General features: G+C 43.0%; 1 protein-coding gene across 4 annotated transcripts; it reads left to right on the forward strand.

Moving 5' to 3' along the window:
- The first annotated feature begins 5989 nt into the window (after nt 1-5989).
- Nucleotides 5990-16830, forward strand: FCRLA (Fc receptor like A). 4 transcript variants are annotated; one of them, XM_069577504.1, is made up of 7 exons: nt 6002-6126; nt 9185-9199; nt 9472-9624; nt 9942-10208; nt 10681-10965; nt 11969-12408; nt 15426-16219. In XM_069577504.1, the coding sequence occupies exons 1-6, from the start codon at nt 6069-6071 to the stop codon at nt 12271-12273; spliced, it is 1083 nt and encodes a 360-aa protein (XP_069433605.1). In that variant the 5' UTR covers nt 6002-6068; the 3' UTR covers nt 12274-12408; nt 15426-16219. The 4 variants fall into 4 exon arrangements, with proteins under 4 accessions (XP_069433615.1, XP_069433605.1, XP_069433596.1 ...); XM_069577514.1 differs by lacking the exon at nt 9185-9199 and having other exon boundaries at nt 5990-6126; XM_069577495.1 differs by lacking the exons at nt 6002-6126; nt 9185-9199 and having other exon boundaries at nt 9294-9624.
- Nucleotides 16831-17465: the final 635 nt, after the last annotated feature.

A 17465-nucleotide genomic window follows, 5' to 3' on the forward strand; every position in this document is an offset into this window, starting at 1 on the left:
TCCTTTGTTCCGTTTCTCTCTTTGAAGAAATATATAAAACAAGCCAGTCAAGAAGTGAGGAATAACTTTGTGTACTGCAATACATTTTCAAATCTTAGGAATAAGATAGATGGCATCACTATGGGTTCTATAGGTTTGCAAAAAGTCACACGAGCACTCAATAGCCACAGTGTAGCTACAGTCCACAGGGTCGCGAAGAGTCAGACACCACTGAACGACTTCACTTTCACTTTTCACTTTCATGCATTGGAGAAGGAAATGGCAGCCCACTCCAGTACTCTTGCCTGGGGAATCCCAGGGATGGGACCCTGGTGGACCACCGTCTATGGGGTCGCACAGAGTCAGACACGACTGATGTGACTTAGTAGCAGCAGCAGCAGCTATAGACAGGCATCTTGACAAATGCAAGATTGAATTTATATTTGAAAACCAGTTAATGCAATTCACTGTATTAATAGAGCCAAAAATATGATTATCTCCGTAGAGGCAGAAAAACCACTTGACAGAATTCAACACGCATTAATTATTTTTAAAAAATAGTAAGTAGGGACAGGTGGGCTTCCCAGGTGGCTCAGTGGTAAAAAAATTTGCCTGCCAATGCAGTAGCTGCAGGAAATGTGGGTTTGATCCCTGGGTGAGGGAAGATCCCCTGGAGGAGGAAATGGCAACCCACTCCAGTGTTCTTGCTGGCATAGTCCCATGGACAGAGGAACCTGGAAGGCTACAGTCCTTGGGGTCAAAAGAGTTGGACACAACTGAGTGGCGAAGCATGCATGTGAAGGAGCAGAAGAAAACTCTCTTAACCTGATGAAGGGCAATATACAGAACCCACATTCAACAGCATTAATAGTGAAAGCCTGCATGCTTTCTCCCCAAGGCCAGAAGCAAGCTGAAGAGTCTGCTCGCACCGCTCTTTGAGCATAGTGCTGGAAGTCCTAGCTAGTGAAATAAGGCAATAAAAGAAACAATTTAAACATACAGATGAAAATGAAGAAATAGAATTTTTTGTATTTGAAAATGACTGGTTTGTATAAAAAAATCCCAAAGAATCTATTTTTCAAAACTTGTATAGCTAATGAGTTACTTTAACAAGTTTACAAATTCAATATACAAAACTGTCTGTATTTCTATATACTAACTGAACCATCAGAACTCTATTTTTTAAAGTCGCTTACAATAGCATGAAGAATATGACATGTTTAGGGATACATTTGACAAAAGGTGTGCAAGACACATATACTGAAAACTGCTAAGGGAAATTCAAGGAGACTTAAATAGAGAGCACATGTGTTCATAGATCAAAGACTTGGAATTGTTAAGATGTCAGTTCTCTCCAAACTGATCTATGGAATCAAAGTTCCAGCAGATTTTTTTGAAAAAACGTCGGCATGCTATTTCTAAATTTATACGGAAGTGTAACAATATTTGCATGGAAATGCAAAATCTATATGGAACAGCTTTTGAAATTTTGAAAACGGAGAACAAAGTTAAAGAGAGTGCAGACATATAATCATAAACATATGGCTGATTTATTTTTCATAAAGATGCCAAAGCAATTCAATGAGGAAAGTATAATCTTTTCAACAAATGGTGCTGGAACAATTGATAACCAATGTGAAAATTAAACCTTGGTCCTTAACTCGCACTATACATAAAAATGTACTTAAAATGGATCCTAAAAGCAAACTTATGATTACCAAAAGAGAATGTAGGGGTCAGTTCAGTTCAGTCGCTCAGTCGTGTCCAACTCTTTGCAACCCCATGAATCGCAGCACACCAGGCCTCCCTGTCCATCACCATCTCCCAGAGTTCACTCAAACTCATGGCCATCAAGTCGGTGATGCCATCCAGCCATCTCATCCTCTGTTGTCCCCTTCTCCTCCTGCCCTCAATCCCTTCCAGCATCAGTGTCTTTTCCGATGAGTCAACTCTTCTCATGAGGTGGCCAAAGTACTGGAGTTTCAGCTTTAGCATCATTTCCTCCAAAGAACACCCAGGGCTGATCTCCTTCAAAATGGACTGGTTGGATCTCCTTGCAGTCCAAGGGACTCTCAAGTCTTCTCCAAATCCACAGTTCAAAAGCATCAATTCTTCAGCGCTCAGCTTTCTTCACAGTCATTAAGTGGGATTAAAAAGCAATATATAAAAGAAAAAAACTTATAAAAAAATAAACTGGTAAATTGGACTTCATAAAAATTTTAAATGTTTGCTTTTCAAAAGACAATGAGGGGAAAAAAAGTCAATGAGTCGTGATCATTTTGTAGAGTGTAGAAATACTGAACCACTGGAGCTACCACAGTTTCTAGGTCAATTATACTTCAGTAATAAAAATAAGAAAAGAAAAGAAGCACCAGACCTCACACACAGACAGACAAAACCCCCACAAATACATACATGCAAATTCATTTGGATGATACCCCCTCAAAAAGAGACAATGATAAGAAAATAAAATGATGAGTCAGATCGGGAGAAAGCATTTCTAAAACATATCACCCCGTAGAGGACATATATGTAGAATTTTTAAAAGCCAAAACTTTTACCGCTCAATAATAAGAAAATAAACAACCCAGCTTTAAAATATGAGCAAACCATTTGAATTAATACTTCATTAAAGAACATACACAGTTAGTAAATAAATACATGAAAAGATGCTCCATATCATTAGTACATGGATGTTTATAGCAGCTTTATTGATAACTGCCAATCCTTGGAAACACTAAGATATCCTTCAGTAGGTGAATGATAAATAAACTGGTATATCTAGACAATGGAATCCTATTTAGGGCTAAAAAGAAATTTGCTATCAAGTCATGAAAAGGCATGGTGGAATCTTAAATGCACACGGCTAACTGAAAGGAGCCAATCCGGAAGAGCTACACAGTGTATGATTGCAACTATACGACACTCTGGAAGAGGTAAGACTATGGAAACAGTAAAAATACTAGCAGTCACCAGGTGCTGCAGAAGTGGACTGATGCATAGGCAGAGCAGTGAGGATTTGTAGGGCAGCAAAAATACTCTGTATTTTACTATATTGATGGATACGTTTGTCTAAACCAGTAGAATGCACATCAAGAATGCACTCTAAGGTAAACCATGGATTTGGGGTGATTATGATGCATCAGGTTTGTCAGTTTTAACAAACGTTCCAGCAGGGGATGGCAGTGGTGAGGGAGGCCGAGCATGTGCTGGGGCGGGAGGGGTATGCGGGCTCCCTGCACCTTACCCTTTGCTGCGAGTCTAAAACTACTCTTCAAAAAAGGTTTTAAATGTGAAACATACACACATACACACACCTGACCTGAAGGGTTCTAGAAAAAGAATTAAGAACTTTTTGTCCAAGCCCAGCACAAGGCTAATAAAGAATTCACAAAAAAAAAAAAAAAGAGAGAGAGAGAGAGAGACGAAAGTAAATCTCAAAACAATGCATACAATATTAATCAATTTAATAAAAGTTCCAAGTGCGAAATGATTACAACTATAAAATAAAGGAGTGCCACTTTGCTGTGTACCAGAAACTGAACACAACATTGTAAACCAACTATACTTCAAATACAAATAATAAAATTTTAAAAACAAAAAATAAAGAGAGTGATAAACACAAGATCAGGACTGTGGTTGATTGTCACCAGGAAAGAAGATAGTGAAATCAGAAGGAACCCACACAGTGTTTCAAGGATAGTGCCAATATTCTATTTCCTCCACTGAACCAGGTACAAAAGTCTTCATTGCATCATTATTCTTTACACCGTCATATCTTTTCTAATTTTTTTAATCTACTCAATTAAAAATAAAGAAAAAATAAACATCAATTGCTTGTGACAAGCCAGGAGCAGTTGGGAATGATATCAAAGGTCTAATTAGTATTGAGATGGAATGAGGACAGAGACTTGCCCCACTGATCTGTGAAAATTCTGGGGTGATCTTCATGGTGGGACTAATCAATAAACTGAGATCAGCCTCCATAAGCTCATTACAGGCCCAATGTTCCTCTTTTCCCAGTGATTCACACCTGTTCTAAATATTTCGTAGATCAGACTTCAAGTAAGTGAAATTTTTCCAGAGGCTTAGTAGAAATCTTAGTGTAAAGAATGTGATAGCTTCATCCCACATCCTCAGAGGCCTTCTTGCTTTCCTTACTGAGAGTGGGATCCTGTGGGAGCTGATGGAAATGGTATATTGATGAGGGTCTCTATCTAGGTACAACTCAGTGGTAAGGGCAGTTAAGGAGAAGTTGGGGGCATGAGAAGGGAACGATTTCTGGGGTTAATGTGGAAGCTCCTTACAGACCTAACTCCGAGAGTCTGTGTTTTACAGAGTGTTAGGTCTGGAAATTCATCTAAACACATTCATTTTCTTCATTTTCATTAGGGCTGGCCTAGACTTCTCTTCCTCTTCTGAACCTGTGGGTTCTTTGACGTCACATCACCTGCAAGGCTTACTGCCTCACTGCTTCTCCCCACACCCATATTGGCCCCCCACTCCCACTGGATTCCCTGGGGCCACCTGCAAAAAAAATTTGTCTCTCAGATAATGGAAAATTTATTCTAAATGCTTATTTTAGCTTGAGAAGTACCCACTCTGTCAGGCCTCTGTTGCTAACATATCTGTTCTGACGTGTGGTTTTTGCACAGTTGAAGGGTCATGCTGACTCTTCTGCCTTCAGGCAGGACTGCCTCCCCCATTTCTGATGGCTCGTTTCATCTCTCAGTCATCAACTGAGGGCCTGGTGGGTATTATGATGGGAAGGGGAGAGGAGTGTGGTCCCTGGGAAAAGAGGCCTGGGCCCTTTCATTGAGGAGATCTCAGTCCAACAGCACATACTCAGAGGTGGGCACGTGGTTCCCATAGGCCCCCTGGAGCTGAAGACAGAGGCTGTGCCCTTCCTGTTGCCCTTGTTCCTGACTCTTCTCAGGTTTCCCAGGCTATCAGATGCCTTCTGTCTCTAATTTCTTCAGGATCAGTGGCTTGAGTGTTGGCCATGAGCCTGAGCCCTAAGCTTACAGATAGGGCCTCCGGAAATTGACTTTCTTTTTTCCTCTGCTCTTTCCCAGGCGTCCTTCTTTGCCTTTTACTCAGATTTCCAATGAGACTGAATAGCTTTAGTTGTACTGTAGAAAAGCAGAGCTAAGGCCTGAGTCTAGAAAAATTTGTTTACAAATTTGTCTGGGCTTTGGATGTTAGGAGCATACCAGGGGGCTAATCTCATATGTAATTTGGTGCCACCAGTCCATCCTAAAGGAAATCAGTCCTAAATATTCACTGGCAGGACTGATGCTGAAGCTGAAGCTCCAATACCTTGGCCACCTGATACGAAGAGCCAACTCATTGGGAAAGACCCTGTTCCTGGGAAAGATGGAGAGCAGGAGGAGAAGGGGGCAGAAGAGGATGAGATGGTTGAATGGCATCATGGACTCAATGGACATGAGTTTGAGCAAATTCCAGAAGACAGTGAAGGACAGGGAAGCCTGGCGTGCTGCAGTCTGTGGGGTCACAAAGAGTCGGACACGACTGAGTGACTGAACAACAACTGCCAATCTTCTTCTCCCTTCTGCCATGCTCCAGTTTGGTTACTAGAAGCATGTAAGACTTGGAACAGGACAAGAGAGGACACTTGAATTCTCACCATTGCTCTTCCTGTGACTTTCTGTGTAGCCTTCAAGCAATTTCCTGCCTCCTATCCCCAGTTATTTCATTGGTGACATGAACAATTGTTGCACTGATTTTGCCCAGAGTTTGTGAAGGCCCGTGGGAGAGCAGACTTTGAAACATGCTTTCCAACATGCTTTGAAAGGTCTCTGAGCTTTGTGGGGGAATTCGCGAACAACTGGGAGGGTGATCATGTCATCCACACCCCTAAGGGTGCTGATGGTGCTGGAACCAACCTGGTCAATCTGAAGGATGAAAGTCAATTGCAAAGTTGAAAATGGGCCCCAGATGCAAGGAGATCAGACAGTTAGACTTACTTCCTCTTTTCTAATTTGAGAGGTTTCGTGTTGAAGAAAATCAGTGTGTTAGAAGCTGCAGGAGACCCAAACACAGTTACCACGAAGCTCAGCTCTGTCCTCATGGCCGGAGTCTTCTACTTTTCTCCTGCTTTGCTCTGGGCAGCCCAGATGCTACTGGGTAAGTAAAATCTTGGAATTTGTGGTAATGGAGATATGTCGGACTTTGGGGAAAAGACCCAAAGGAAAGCAGCATGGACTAACTTCAGCTCTCAGAAGTCAAGTTCAGGTGGGATAGGGCTAGTGTAAGAAAGTTTCGCGGGCAGAACTGAATGGCTCTTTCTGAATGGTATTTTTTTCATCCTAAAAGTCCCCTTAACTATGATGCCCTCTTTAGCTACAATCTCAACTCTTTTCTTTCTTTGCTCAGATAAATCTCTTGAACGAGTAGTCTGCATTTTTGCTTTCTCTATTTCCCCACTTGTCACTCACTCTCAATGACCATAGTTTGGCTTCCACTGGGCTCAGTTTCAGCCAGAGCACAACAAACTCTATTCAGACACTTCACACTTTTAAAATCTTATCCTGCTGGACTTCTCTGCTGCATTGGGTACTGCTGATCACTTATTCTTCTTTGGCAATCTCTATTCCCCTGGCTGCTCTTTGTACTTCGCATATCTCTCTTGGTCCCTTTGGTGGCTTCTCTTCTCTTTCCCTTAAAGACTGGCATTTTTTACAGTTGCCTCCTTGCCTCCTTAGTTTTTAATTTACTGAAGCGACTTAGCAGCAGCAGCTCCTTAGTGAACTTATTTGTCTATTTAACTTTTACCACCACAAATGTATAATTAAGAGTTCTAAGTGATGCATCACACCCTAATCATGCTTTTGAGTTTCACATTCAAACATCAAGCTTTGCACAAGACGTAGCTACCTGCGCGTTTCAAGATATCTCAGCACAATACGACCAGAGTGGAACTCATCTATTCTCTTGGTGCCTCTCACTCCTAATTTCATCCTTCTGGTTTTTTTGACTGTACTAAGTGGCTTGAGGGATCTCAGTTCCTTAACCAGGGGTTTAACCTGGGCCATGGCAGTGAAAGCCCAGGATCCTAGCCACTAGACCATTAGGGATGTCCCCAAATTTCATTTCTCACTGTTTTATCTCAGTTAATGGTATCCATCCAGACATCTGGGTCAAAAATTGGGAGATAACATAGATTCCTCCCTCTCCTTCATCCTCTACACATGATCAGTTATCAAGTTTGGCAAAGTCTACCTTCTAAGTTGGTCCTAGACCCGGTCTCTTTCCTGAAACATGCCTAATGGTATCTGCTAGGACAAGCCCTCACCATTTCTGTCTTGTGCTAGTCCAACGACTTCCTAACTAATCTTCACATCTCAGCCTTGTGTCCTTGAAATAAATTCTGACTCTGCAGCCAGAGTAATTTCTAAAATTCAAGTCTGCCAGCCCAAGCGCCTTATCATGGCATTCAAGGTCCACAATAACTTGGCCCTGTTTCAACCTCTTCTCTCACCCTCTGAGCCTTGCAATAAATCCCAATCTGCTTATATTTACCTGCCAAACTATTATTTATCTCCAAAGTTTTGTTCATACTGCTACTTCTGCCTGAAATGAGCCCCGTTTCCCTGTTCCTGCCATTGCTCCCTGCTCCTCTTTCACTTACAATCTTCTGCGCATCCCTAAAGACTCAGCTTAGGTGGCATCTTTACCAGGAAATCTTCCTTGAGCCCTCCTCTCTGCTTTGATGGCTGCCTGTGCAAATTCTTTCTTTTTACTTTCTTCCTCATCTGAAATAATCTTTTCATATGCCTGTGCCAGCCGCTGAACTGAGAGTTACTTGTAGGCAGGGACAATGCCTTTTTGTTTGATTTTTAAAACTATCTTATTTATCTTTGAATTCTCAGCACCCACATTTTCCCTACACAATATTTTTGTTGAATTGTTTTATTGAACACACAGAAACAGGACTGGGTGACTGAATACCACAGCAGTGGTATTGTGGTGAGAAGTCCAGACTCAGAATCAGATGCTCTGGTTTCAAGCCACTCTTATTTACTAGCTCTGTATCACTTGGAAAAGCCACTTTTCAGATTTCTGAACTCGGTTTTCCTATCCATACAATGAGAATAATAATACCCGTCACATAGTTTATTGAGTCAAAGTGCCTGGTAGCCTAACAACATTCTATTTTACAAAAAGAGAAGAGGCTGACTCCAGTTGAGTGAAAGTGGAGGAACTGAAAAGAGGGTAGCAGGGTGATGAAGAGGGCTGAGAGGGATCAAAAGAAAGCACCTGCTGCTGATGTAACGAGGATTAGGAAGTAGAGAGGGGCCTTGCCAAGAGAAGTTGCAAGGTCAAAGAAGAGCATCGGGACTTTGGAAGTGAAAGGGAACAAAAGCAAGTGGGACAGGAAGGGACACAGTAAAGAACTAAGAACATGTGAACGGCCATGAGCCCTGGAGAGGGAAAGAAGCATCAAGAGGGTCAAGGAGCAGTCACGGAGACGAGAGATTTACCTAGCCTGGGTCAACCACGGAACTAAGAGGTAGGGTGAGGAAATGTGGTGGAAAAGCTATAACACTAAGTTCAAACCCCCAAGCAAAGAAAGAATTGCTTCATAGCTACCAGTACAGACTCGGAGTAGAGGGTCAGGGGTAGAAGGAAAGACATAGGATGGGCTCTACCATTGCCAGGGAAAGTTCAAGGGACAGAGGACGTTAAGGTAAATGTGACTGAAAAAGGAAAACCTGAAAGGAGGAGCCAGGAAGGAGGTACTAAAAGCTAGTGGTAGATGACATGTTCAAGGATGAAGAGCAAAGTGAATCTGGGAAAATGAAAATATGGAAGAAAGCCCCCAGGAAGGTCTGAGGACCAAAGTAGATCATGTCTGGACAAGGAAGTAAAGAGAATACTGACTCTGGGCTCAGATGTACCTGACTTTCTTGCTGTACTCCTTACTCTTTTTTTAAATTGGGGGTAAATGAATTGGCTTTTCAAAATCTGTTCATTTATTAATAAGATTTATAAAGTGGGGGTGAAATCACATGCCTAGAAATCTTGTGAGATTAGTGAGATAAAGTGTGAACGTGCCTGGCAATGCCTGGCACATGGCAAACACTCAACAAATATTAGAATCTGATCTCCTTTCCCTCTTGTCCCATGTCTGTCTGCTCTGGGATCCTCTTTGTCTTTGACGTCTGGTTTCCTGCACCTGCAGCTGGATGTCATGCTGGTGAGTTCACCATTCTCTCCCCACCCCCTTCCTCAAACCCACAGTCCTCTCACTGACTGCACCCGGGAGCCAGCGAATCAAGTAAAATGTATCCCTTTTAGAGAGCCACATGGGTCTCTTGGGGGAAAAAAAGGTTTTGATGTCTTCTTACTCTTTTAAAACGCATGATTCCCCAAGGAGAGGGAGGAACCGCTATGGAGAGCTGTTTCCTGCCCTCTTTCTCCAAGCTGCAGCATCATTTTCTGGTTCTTCTCCAACCGTGCTCTCCGCAGCTGCCAGTTTTGAGGCGCTCCAGTGTGAAGGACCAGCCAGCACCCAGCAGAGCATGTGCCACCCTGAGGATGACTTGACGGACCCAAAGGAAGTCCGCTTCCAGGTCAAAGGCTACACTTTCAGTGAACCCATCCACCTGATTGTGTCCTACGGTGAGGCCTTAGAAAGGACTGACCAGTGCGGGCAGCTCTTTCTCCCATTTCCCAAAGCTCTCCTTTCAGCCCCACAGCCCACTCAGGAAGGTACCCCCAGGAAACTAGCCATGGGAAAGGATACCATCTGCTCCATCTCCAGCCCAAGAAGCCAGGGTACCCTCTGTGCTAGACCCTAGAGAAGCTGTCCCACACTCCCAACCAGAGGGCAGGTGGCCTGGCCCCTCGGAGAAAGACTAGAGGGCTCTATCATGGGCAGCTCTGAGGGAGCTCCCAAGGGGCAGTAGGTCACGCTCAGCTTTTGCTTTGGACCACAGACTGGCTGATCCTCCAAAGCCCAGCCAAGCCTATATTCGAAGGAGACCCTCTGGTTCTGCGCTGCCAGGCCTGGCAAGACTGGCCACTGACCCAGGTCACCTTCTACCGAGACGGTGCAGCCCTTGGCCCCCCCGGACCTAGCAAGGAAATCTCCATCACTGTGGCGCAAAAGGCCGACAGTGGGCACTACCACTGCAGCGCTGTCCTCAGGAGCCCTGGTCCCGGGAGCCCAGAGGTGGCGTCTCCTGTGGCTCTCACAGTTCACGGTAAGCACTGGAGGCAGTGTCGTCATGGTGGAGGCAGGTGGGGAAAGACAGGGGAACTACAACTGTCTTTCGCTGGAGAGGGCAAGATCACTGAAGGCCTAAGCAGTAGGTTGCTGCCAGATGCCCCAGGTGGCCTTCAGGAGGAGCAGCACCTTAGCATCGCCTTTTCAAGCCCTTCAGCTTGACTCCGAGCTCAACATGTTTCCTTCTGCTCTGTCCTACACAGTTCTGTGTTCCCCGATGTTCACTGACTGGATGTCTGGCTTCCTGTCAGATTTGCCCATCTCTAGATCTTCTCTAGCCCTGTCTATTGAAGAGAGAGACAACTTGAAAGGTTCAAATGGAACTTCTCTAAGAGAAGGCCTTCCTGATCTAGAAAGACGGGAAGGAAAGTGGGGCCGGGGTTCTTTGCTTGCTGGGGGCTCACCTGAATGTAGACTGACCTCCGCTTTCTCACCTTTCTCTCCCCCAGAACTGTTTCGAGCCCCAGTTCTCAGAGTCACACCCTCAGCTGAGCCCCAAGAGGGGAAGCCAGTGACCCTGAGCTGTCAGACCAAGCTACCCCTGCAGAGGTCAGCCGCCCGCCTCCTCTTCTCCTTCTACAAGGACGGCAGGACAGTGCGCAGCAGGGGCCCCTCTCCAGAATTCCAGATCCCCACTGCGTCAGAGGCACATTCTGGGTCCTACTGGTGTGAAGCAGCCACTGAGGACAATCAAGTTTGGAAACAGAGCCCCAAGCTGGAGATCAGGGTGCAGGGTGAGTTTGTGTGTGTGTGTGTGTGTGTTTGTGTGTGTGATGTGTGTGAAAAAGCAGGAAGGAAGGGGATAAGACAACTGGGTCCATGAGCTAGGGTTTGGTGTAAGCAGGTTAAGAAAGGACACACAGGAGGCAAGAACAATAAGCCAGAGTTCCTGGTGGTGGAAAAAAGCACAAATAGGCAACTTCTCCCTCAGACCGTGGTGTACAACTCACCAAACCAAGACCTGAGCCAGGAGCTACTGCCCCGTAGACTTGACACTCCCTTCATGAACTCTGGACATATGTAGGAACAGAGTTTCTAGAGTGAGGATGAAGTAGGCTGCAGTTTATATTCAATTCTAGGAATCTCCATCAAGAAGGCTGCATTTGATCTGAAATATACCCACAGGAGGTGTCCAGGGTAGGGAGGGAGCTCAAGTCATGTCATAAGGAAAATAATGGAAGGGATGGGAGATGCTCATCTTGAAGAGGAAGTGACTCATGGGGCCAGCAGAGGCGTCCTCAAAACACTGAAGGCTGGCACAGGATGAGGAATTACACTAATGTCATGTATATTAGTGTAGAAAGCCATGGCAACCCACTCCAGTATTCTTGCCTGGAGAATCCCCATGGACAGAGGAGGCTGGCAGGCCACAGTCCATGGGGTCACAAAGAGTCAGACACGACTGAAGAGACTTAGCGTGCATGCATGTACTACATAGGAGACTGACCTAGGACCAGTTACCTGTTGTACAACATGCGTGTTGTAAGGAATTCAATTAAAAGAGGAGGAACTGGCTATTATCCATAGCCCTTTTAATGATAAGGCCTCCCTGTGGAAGATTTTCAAGCAGAAGAAATTCAGATTTCTTCAGACTGGAATTTGGACCACAGTCCTCAAGTTTTTGCTGCCACTGGGCTCCAAAGCTGCTTTCAGAGAATAAGAAAGATTGACCAGGAGTATGAGGGTAGGACGAGAGTCGGGCTTCACTCTTGTCTGTGTCTCCCGCCCCTGATCCAGGTCCCTCCAGCTCTGCTGCGCCCACTGCCTTGACTCCAGCTCCTCCTCAGAAAGCAGATGCTCCAGAAACTACTTCTACAAAGCCCCCTGAGCCACTGCCTCCACTTCCCACCCCTTCTGCTAAGGATCCAGACTCCTTTTCCCCTCCACAAGGCCCAGACCCTCATCTGTATCACCAGATGCGTGTTCTCCTCAAGCAGATACAGGATATGAGAGTTCTCCTTGGTCACCTGGTCATAGAGCTGAGGGACTTGTCTAGCCACCTGAAGCTTGAGACCACAAAGGGTCCTGCCAAACATGAATAAATAGTTCACCTGCTGTATTGCTTGACTACCCCCAATAAATCCAGGGTTTTTTTCTAGTTTTCATCTTTCTGTTCTATACTCATGCATAAATGGTTTTACAGGTTGCCCAGTGTTTTGTTAGAGCAGCAGAGATAGGTGAGTATAAATAAATTTGTACCAAGTTATACCTGGAGTTTAACTATAATTGTGTATTCTCTCTTAACATGAAGTCATATCCTGCTTGATCTAGAGAGTTGCCTTCTGTGGCCCAGACCAGAATCTGGTGAATGAAAGAGAAGCAATGAGACAGATTTAATGCAGCAGTGTCAACCAACAGCAATCTCTCTCCATCCTAGGGGACATTTGGCAATGTCTGGAGACATTTTTGGTTGTCACATGGTCGGGGGCGGGGGTGTGTGCTGCTGGTGTCTAGGGATGTTATTAAACATCCAATAATACACAGAACAGCCTTCCACAACAAAGGATTATCTGGTCCAAAATGGCAATAGTGCTGAGGTTGGGGAACCTCAGCTTCACATAGGTGTTGGACTTTGAGATGAACTTTTGCCTCTTTAACTTAATTCTCTCCTGCTAGCCTTAATTCAGCAAATATTAATTACATGCTGGTATTTCTGGCCTCTGCTACATGCCCAAATTGATGCTATGTTAAATATACCTATAAAACAGTGTTTCTGTCTATAGGGGATTTACAATTTGAGATGGAGGGATGGTAATACTCCTACCCATTAAGCAATTAAATCAGGGCATATACAAATTCCCCACAGGATCCTACTGAATTATCATGCTTGATCACAGAAATATGTGATAAAGTGTAACACCGCTGGGCTTCCCAGGTGGTAAAGAACTTGCCTGCCAATGCAGGAGACTTGAGTTCGATCCCTGGGTCAAGAAGATCCCCTGGAGAAGGAAATGGTAACCCACTCCAGTATTCTTGCCTGGGAAATCCCATGGACAGAGGAGCCTGAAGCGTTACAGTCCATGGGCTCATGAAGAGTCAAACATGACTGAGTGACTAAATGACATCAATAGCATTGCCAGAACAGCAATTATTTGTTTAATTCATCTCTGAAATATTTTTCTTTAAAAATATACATAAATTGATTTTGGTACCATAATAATACTTTTTTCTATGCTTGGACTGCTACTGTGCATTCTCAGCCAATGAGAGCTAGCCTGACATACTCTACAGTGACCTTTGGTCAATGAGTTAGCCCTTCATTTTATGACCTCAGCCAGGGAGGACTCTACCATGTTATCTTAAATTATGTTGTGTTAGGTCATTCAGTGGATGGTTTTTTTCTGCTATTTATTCTGTGTGCAGTTTGGACCCACAGTGATTTACAACGATGTATATTTGATTGCTCCAGAAATGCTGCAGGGAAACAAAGGAACAGAATCACGTTGAATGTTAAAATTCAAGTTTTCTGGTGGTTCCTGTGTTGTGCTTAGTTGCTGACTGACTTAGTCATGTCTGACTCTTTGCGACCCCATGGACTGTAGCCTGCCAGGCTCCTCTGTCCATGGAGATTCTGCAGGCAAGAATACTGGAGTGGGTTGCCATGCCCTCCCCACTGGTGGTTCCTAGCTCCCTCTAAAATGCCAGTTTTATGGTGATTCCTATCATCTACAAGGGGAAAGATCAAGAAGCAAATGAAAATTGGTAAAAGTCCACAAATACCACTGTAGCATGAGGGGATGGATTAACAAGTGTATGAGTGGGAGCTGCAAGAAATGATGACCAGAAATATGTCATTTGGTAGATGACCAAAGTGGAAGCTCAGGTGCCAATGGCCCACACTGAATGTACCGTCAAAGGTTCTATGTTATAGCCATTCTACATGGAATTGATTTCAACATTCATAAATGCATCCTGCAAGCCTGCACTAAATAAGGGAGTCATGTACAGATAATAAAAGCTCTCAGAGAGAAAATAAGGAAGAAATGGGTGCAGCTGGCTAAGTGTCTCTCTTCTGTACTCCTTATCCATGTGTCAATGTGGACCTTTATCATCACATTGCATTTTAATTTTTTTACTATCTTATTTCTAGTCACTGAAAGGTGAGCTCTTTGAGGACTTCTTGAGCTCTCTGTTCCACATTGACTCATTGGTGTCTAGTTTAATGAGGCATATTTAAACTGTCAGTGAATTTTGGATCATTGAACTGAATAGGGTCAGCATAATAAGGGAAGCATTGTGAAGAAGATGAGAATTAAGCTATACCTTAAAGGATGAGTAGGACATCTAGTATCAGCAAAATGTCCAGGTTCTCCCCTAGAGGACCCAGACTAGGTCAAGAACTGGATGCCTCAGAGAGAGAAACTGCTATCATCAGGGATAAGAAAGGCAAGAACAGAAATGAAGGAATGAGAGGGAGAGAGCTTTTACCTGTCCTCATCTGTCTGTCCAGCCTGGGGAAATTGGAAAAAGGCTGGCAAAGAGGAATTGTTATGCTAGATTGGGTTTATGGCCTGTGCAGTGTAGGGTTCTGTAACCCAAAGAGGCCTTAATGCAGCTGCACCGGATGTTATCTCTGAAATAAACGTTAGATACCAAGCACACCTGTTTTCTTGTAGAGTTGAATACTTGCACACTCTATAACCCAGAATTTCATGCCTGAGTATATATACTGATTAGTATATATACATGTATACCAGAAGATATGTACAATAGTGTTCATAAGAGCACTATTTGCAAAATCAGAACTTTGAACTCAATTCAGTTGTCCAACAGAAAAAATGGATAAGTTGTGCTATCTTCACAGAACAGAATACTATACAACAGAATAAATGAACCATAGCTACAATTCAGCAGCATAAAGAATATTAGGAATATTAATATCCAGTGAAAAAAAACAAATCCCAGAAGATACCATATGGTATGATGTCCTTTATACAAAGGAATATATTGTGTAGCCATTCATTCATACACAGGATAAAACTTTTTAAAAAGGCACAAAAATGGAAACAGCATGGTCAGGATAGTAGTTACCTCTGAGAAGCTAATGGGAGACCACTGAGGAGGACCACATAGGTAAATATAAATTATTAATTTAAAAAATCTTCTTGGAGTAGGAATTTAGAAATGTATATATATATTTCTCTAAATCATCTTCATATTCCTTTATGTTATCTGCTTTTGTCTTTTCTTACAGGTAATAAGAAGCCAAGTTTATTACCTACAGTGTGAAGTAGTTCTTTATCGATCTCCAAGTAATATCAACTTGCTAAAGACTGCCCCTGGTATACTGTTAGAATTGCTGGATTTGGTAAACCTTTTTTTGTTGAACTTAAAGACATGACTATAGATGTTTCACACATTTTCCCAGCCAGACAAGACAGCTAATTTTTGTCAGTACTGAAGCACCTTCATTTAATGTGGTATTTATGTGTACAGTACTGTGCAAGGTGCTATAAGAAAAAAAATTTTTTTTAACATGAACTCTACTTTCAAAGGAGAGTTCAGTGGAAGTTTATGAAGAAAATCTGGCCTCATACAGGTTTGTAGTTGCCTTTTAAGAGACTTTTTGTATAATTGTGGATATTCTTCTTTGATGCTACATGAAAACTCAACAAGGATAGTTTCTTAAACATTGAGTTGCATTATGGAATCTGAAGCCATATCAACATGCATTTCTTTCTGCTTTTGGCTGTGGTGGGTCTTTGTTGCTGCATTAGGACTTTCTCCAGTTGTGGCGAGTAGGGGCTCCTCTCTAGTTGTGGTGTATGGGCTTCTCATTGCAGTGGCTTCTCTTTGGTGCAGAGCACCAGCTCGAGGACGTGCAGGCTTAGTTGCCTTGTGGCATATGGGATTTTCCTGGACCAGGAATCAAACCCTTGTCCTCTGCCTTGGCAGATGAATTCTTAACCACTGACCGCTGGGGAAGCCCTCAACAAGCATTTCTTACTCTGCTACAATAAAATTCATTGGTCCTTTTTGTACTTTAAATAGATCTTTCATTCATGTGCTGGCAGTTGAAAATATTTGTTCACAAAGTTATAGAGGTCTTTTAAATGTTGATAGCATCTCATTATATGCAATATTTTAAAAATCAGATTCAGTATCAACAGAAAAGTCTTTAATTACTGGGAAACTGTCAAGCTCATGATAACAAATACAAGTTTTTCTAAAGTTCTAATTTTCATTTGAGATCTGGAATTTCACCATTGGCAATAATTACTATCAGATGTTTTCCTTGAAGTGACAGTCTCACTTTGTTCACTTTTAAGAAAATGTCTGAGAAATACCCAAGTCTGAATGACTATAATTTTTCAGTCATTTTTAAAATTAAAAATGGTATTCCAAGAAAACGGGTAGCTGGTTCAACTCAGAACTCAGTTGTGTAAGAGCTTTCCCTGAAGACAGTCATTGTATTTCAGTATGGAACAGAAGTGCACACTTCCTATTTCAGCCCACAAAATATTTAAGAGATGTGCACTTTGACCTCAAAATGTAACAAAATTAATTTTAAAATGATGTCATCAAGGTTTTGTTCTGTTTTCTTACTGTGAGCACACAACATAATGGTGAAAAATACAGTTTGGTGCCACTGCCTTCAACTATGCTTCAGATCTAACAGTTTTATCCCCCACTGCTTTGCGCCATCGATGCAAGTGTCAGCCTAATGAAACAGGCCAGAAACCTCTTAGTAGGGGGTGAAGCTGGTGGTAAAGAACCCACCTGACAATGCAGGAGATGTAAGAGACGTGCATTTGATCCCCTGGAGGAGGAAATGGCAACCCACTCCCGCATTCTTGCCTGGAGAATCCCACCCACAGAGGAGCCTGGTGGGCTACACAGTCCATGGGGTCACAAAGAATTGGACATGGCTGAAGTGACTCAGCACACAAACATAATTTTGACTTTGCAGATCCCTTAAAGGGTCATTGGAACCCCCAGGTATCTCTAGACCAAACTGAGAATTACTGAATTAGATCATTCTTAAGGCCCAGCCTGACATTACCCTAAAAAATCTCAATATTTATGCATTTCTGAAGAGAAGAACCCATTTACTTTTCGATTCCTTAATCAGTTCTCTAGGTATAATAAAATAATTTTGATCTCAACCTCAGCTCAGTCATTTTAATGCTTCTAATTGGACACGTTTTAAGAGTCTAAGTTGGTTATACTGCATGTTTCTTTTTTCCTTTGTACATCTGTGAGAAGACACAACAACTTCTGTATAGCAATGAAA

This window comes from Ovis canadensis, chromosome 1, assembly GCF_042477335.2.
Source record: "Ovis canadensis isolate MfBH-ARS-UI-01 breed Bighorn chromosome 1, ARS-UI_OviCan_v2, whole genome shotgun sequence".
Classification (NCBI taxonomy): domain Eukaryota; kingdom Metazoa; phylum Chordata; class Mammalia; order Artiodactyla; family Bovidae; genus Ovis; species Ovis canadensis.

Excerpts from the sequence above, each read along its gene's own strand:
- FCRLA (XM_069577495.1), top strand. The coding sequence starts at position 9,309 with ATGGGTCTCTTGGGGGAAAAAAAGGTTTTGATGTCTTCTTACTCTTTT. Across the intron at positions 10,209-10,680 it reads TGTGGCTCTCACAGTTCACG|AACTGTTTCGAGCCCCAGTT; the intron begins GTAAGCACTGGA and ends TCTCTCCCCCAG. Across the intron at positions 10,966-11,968 it reads GCTGGAGATCAGGGTGCAGG|GTCCCTCCAGCTCTGCTGCG; the intron begins GTGAGTTTGTGT and ends CCCCTGATCCAG.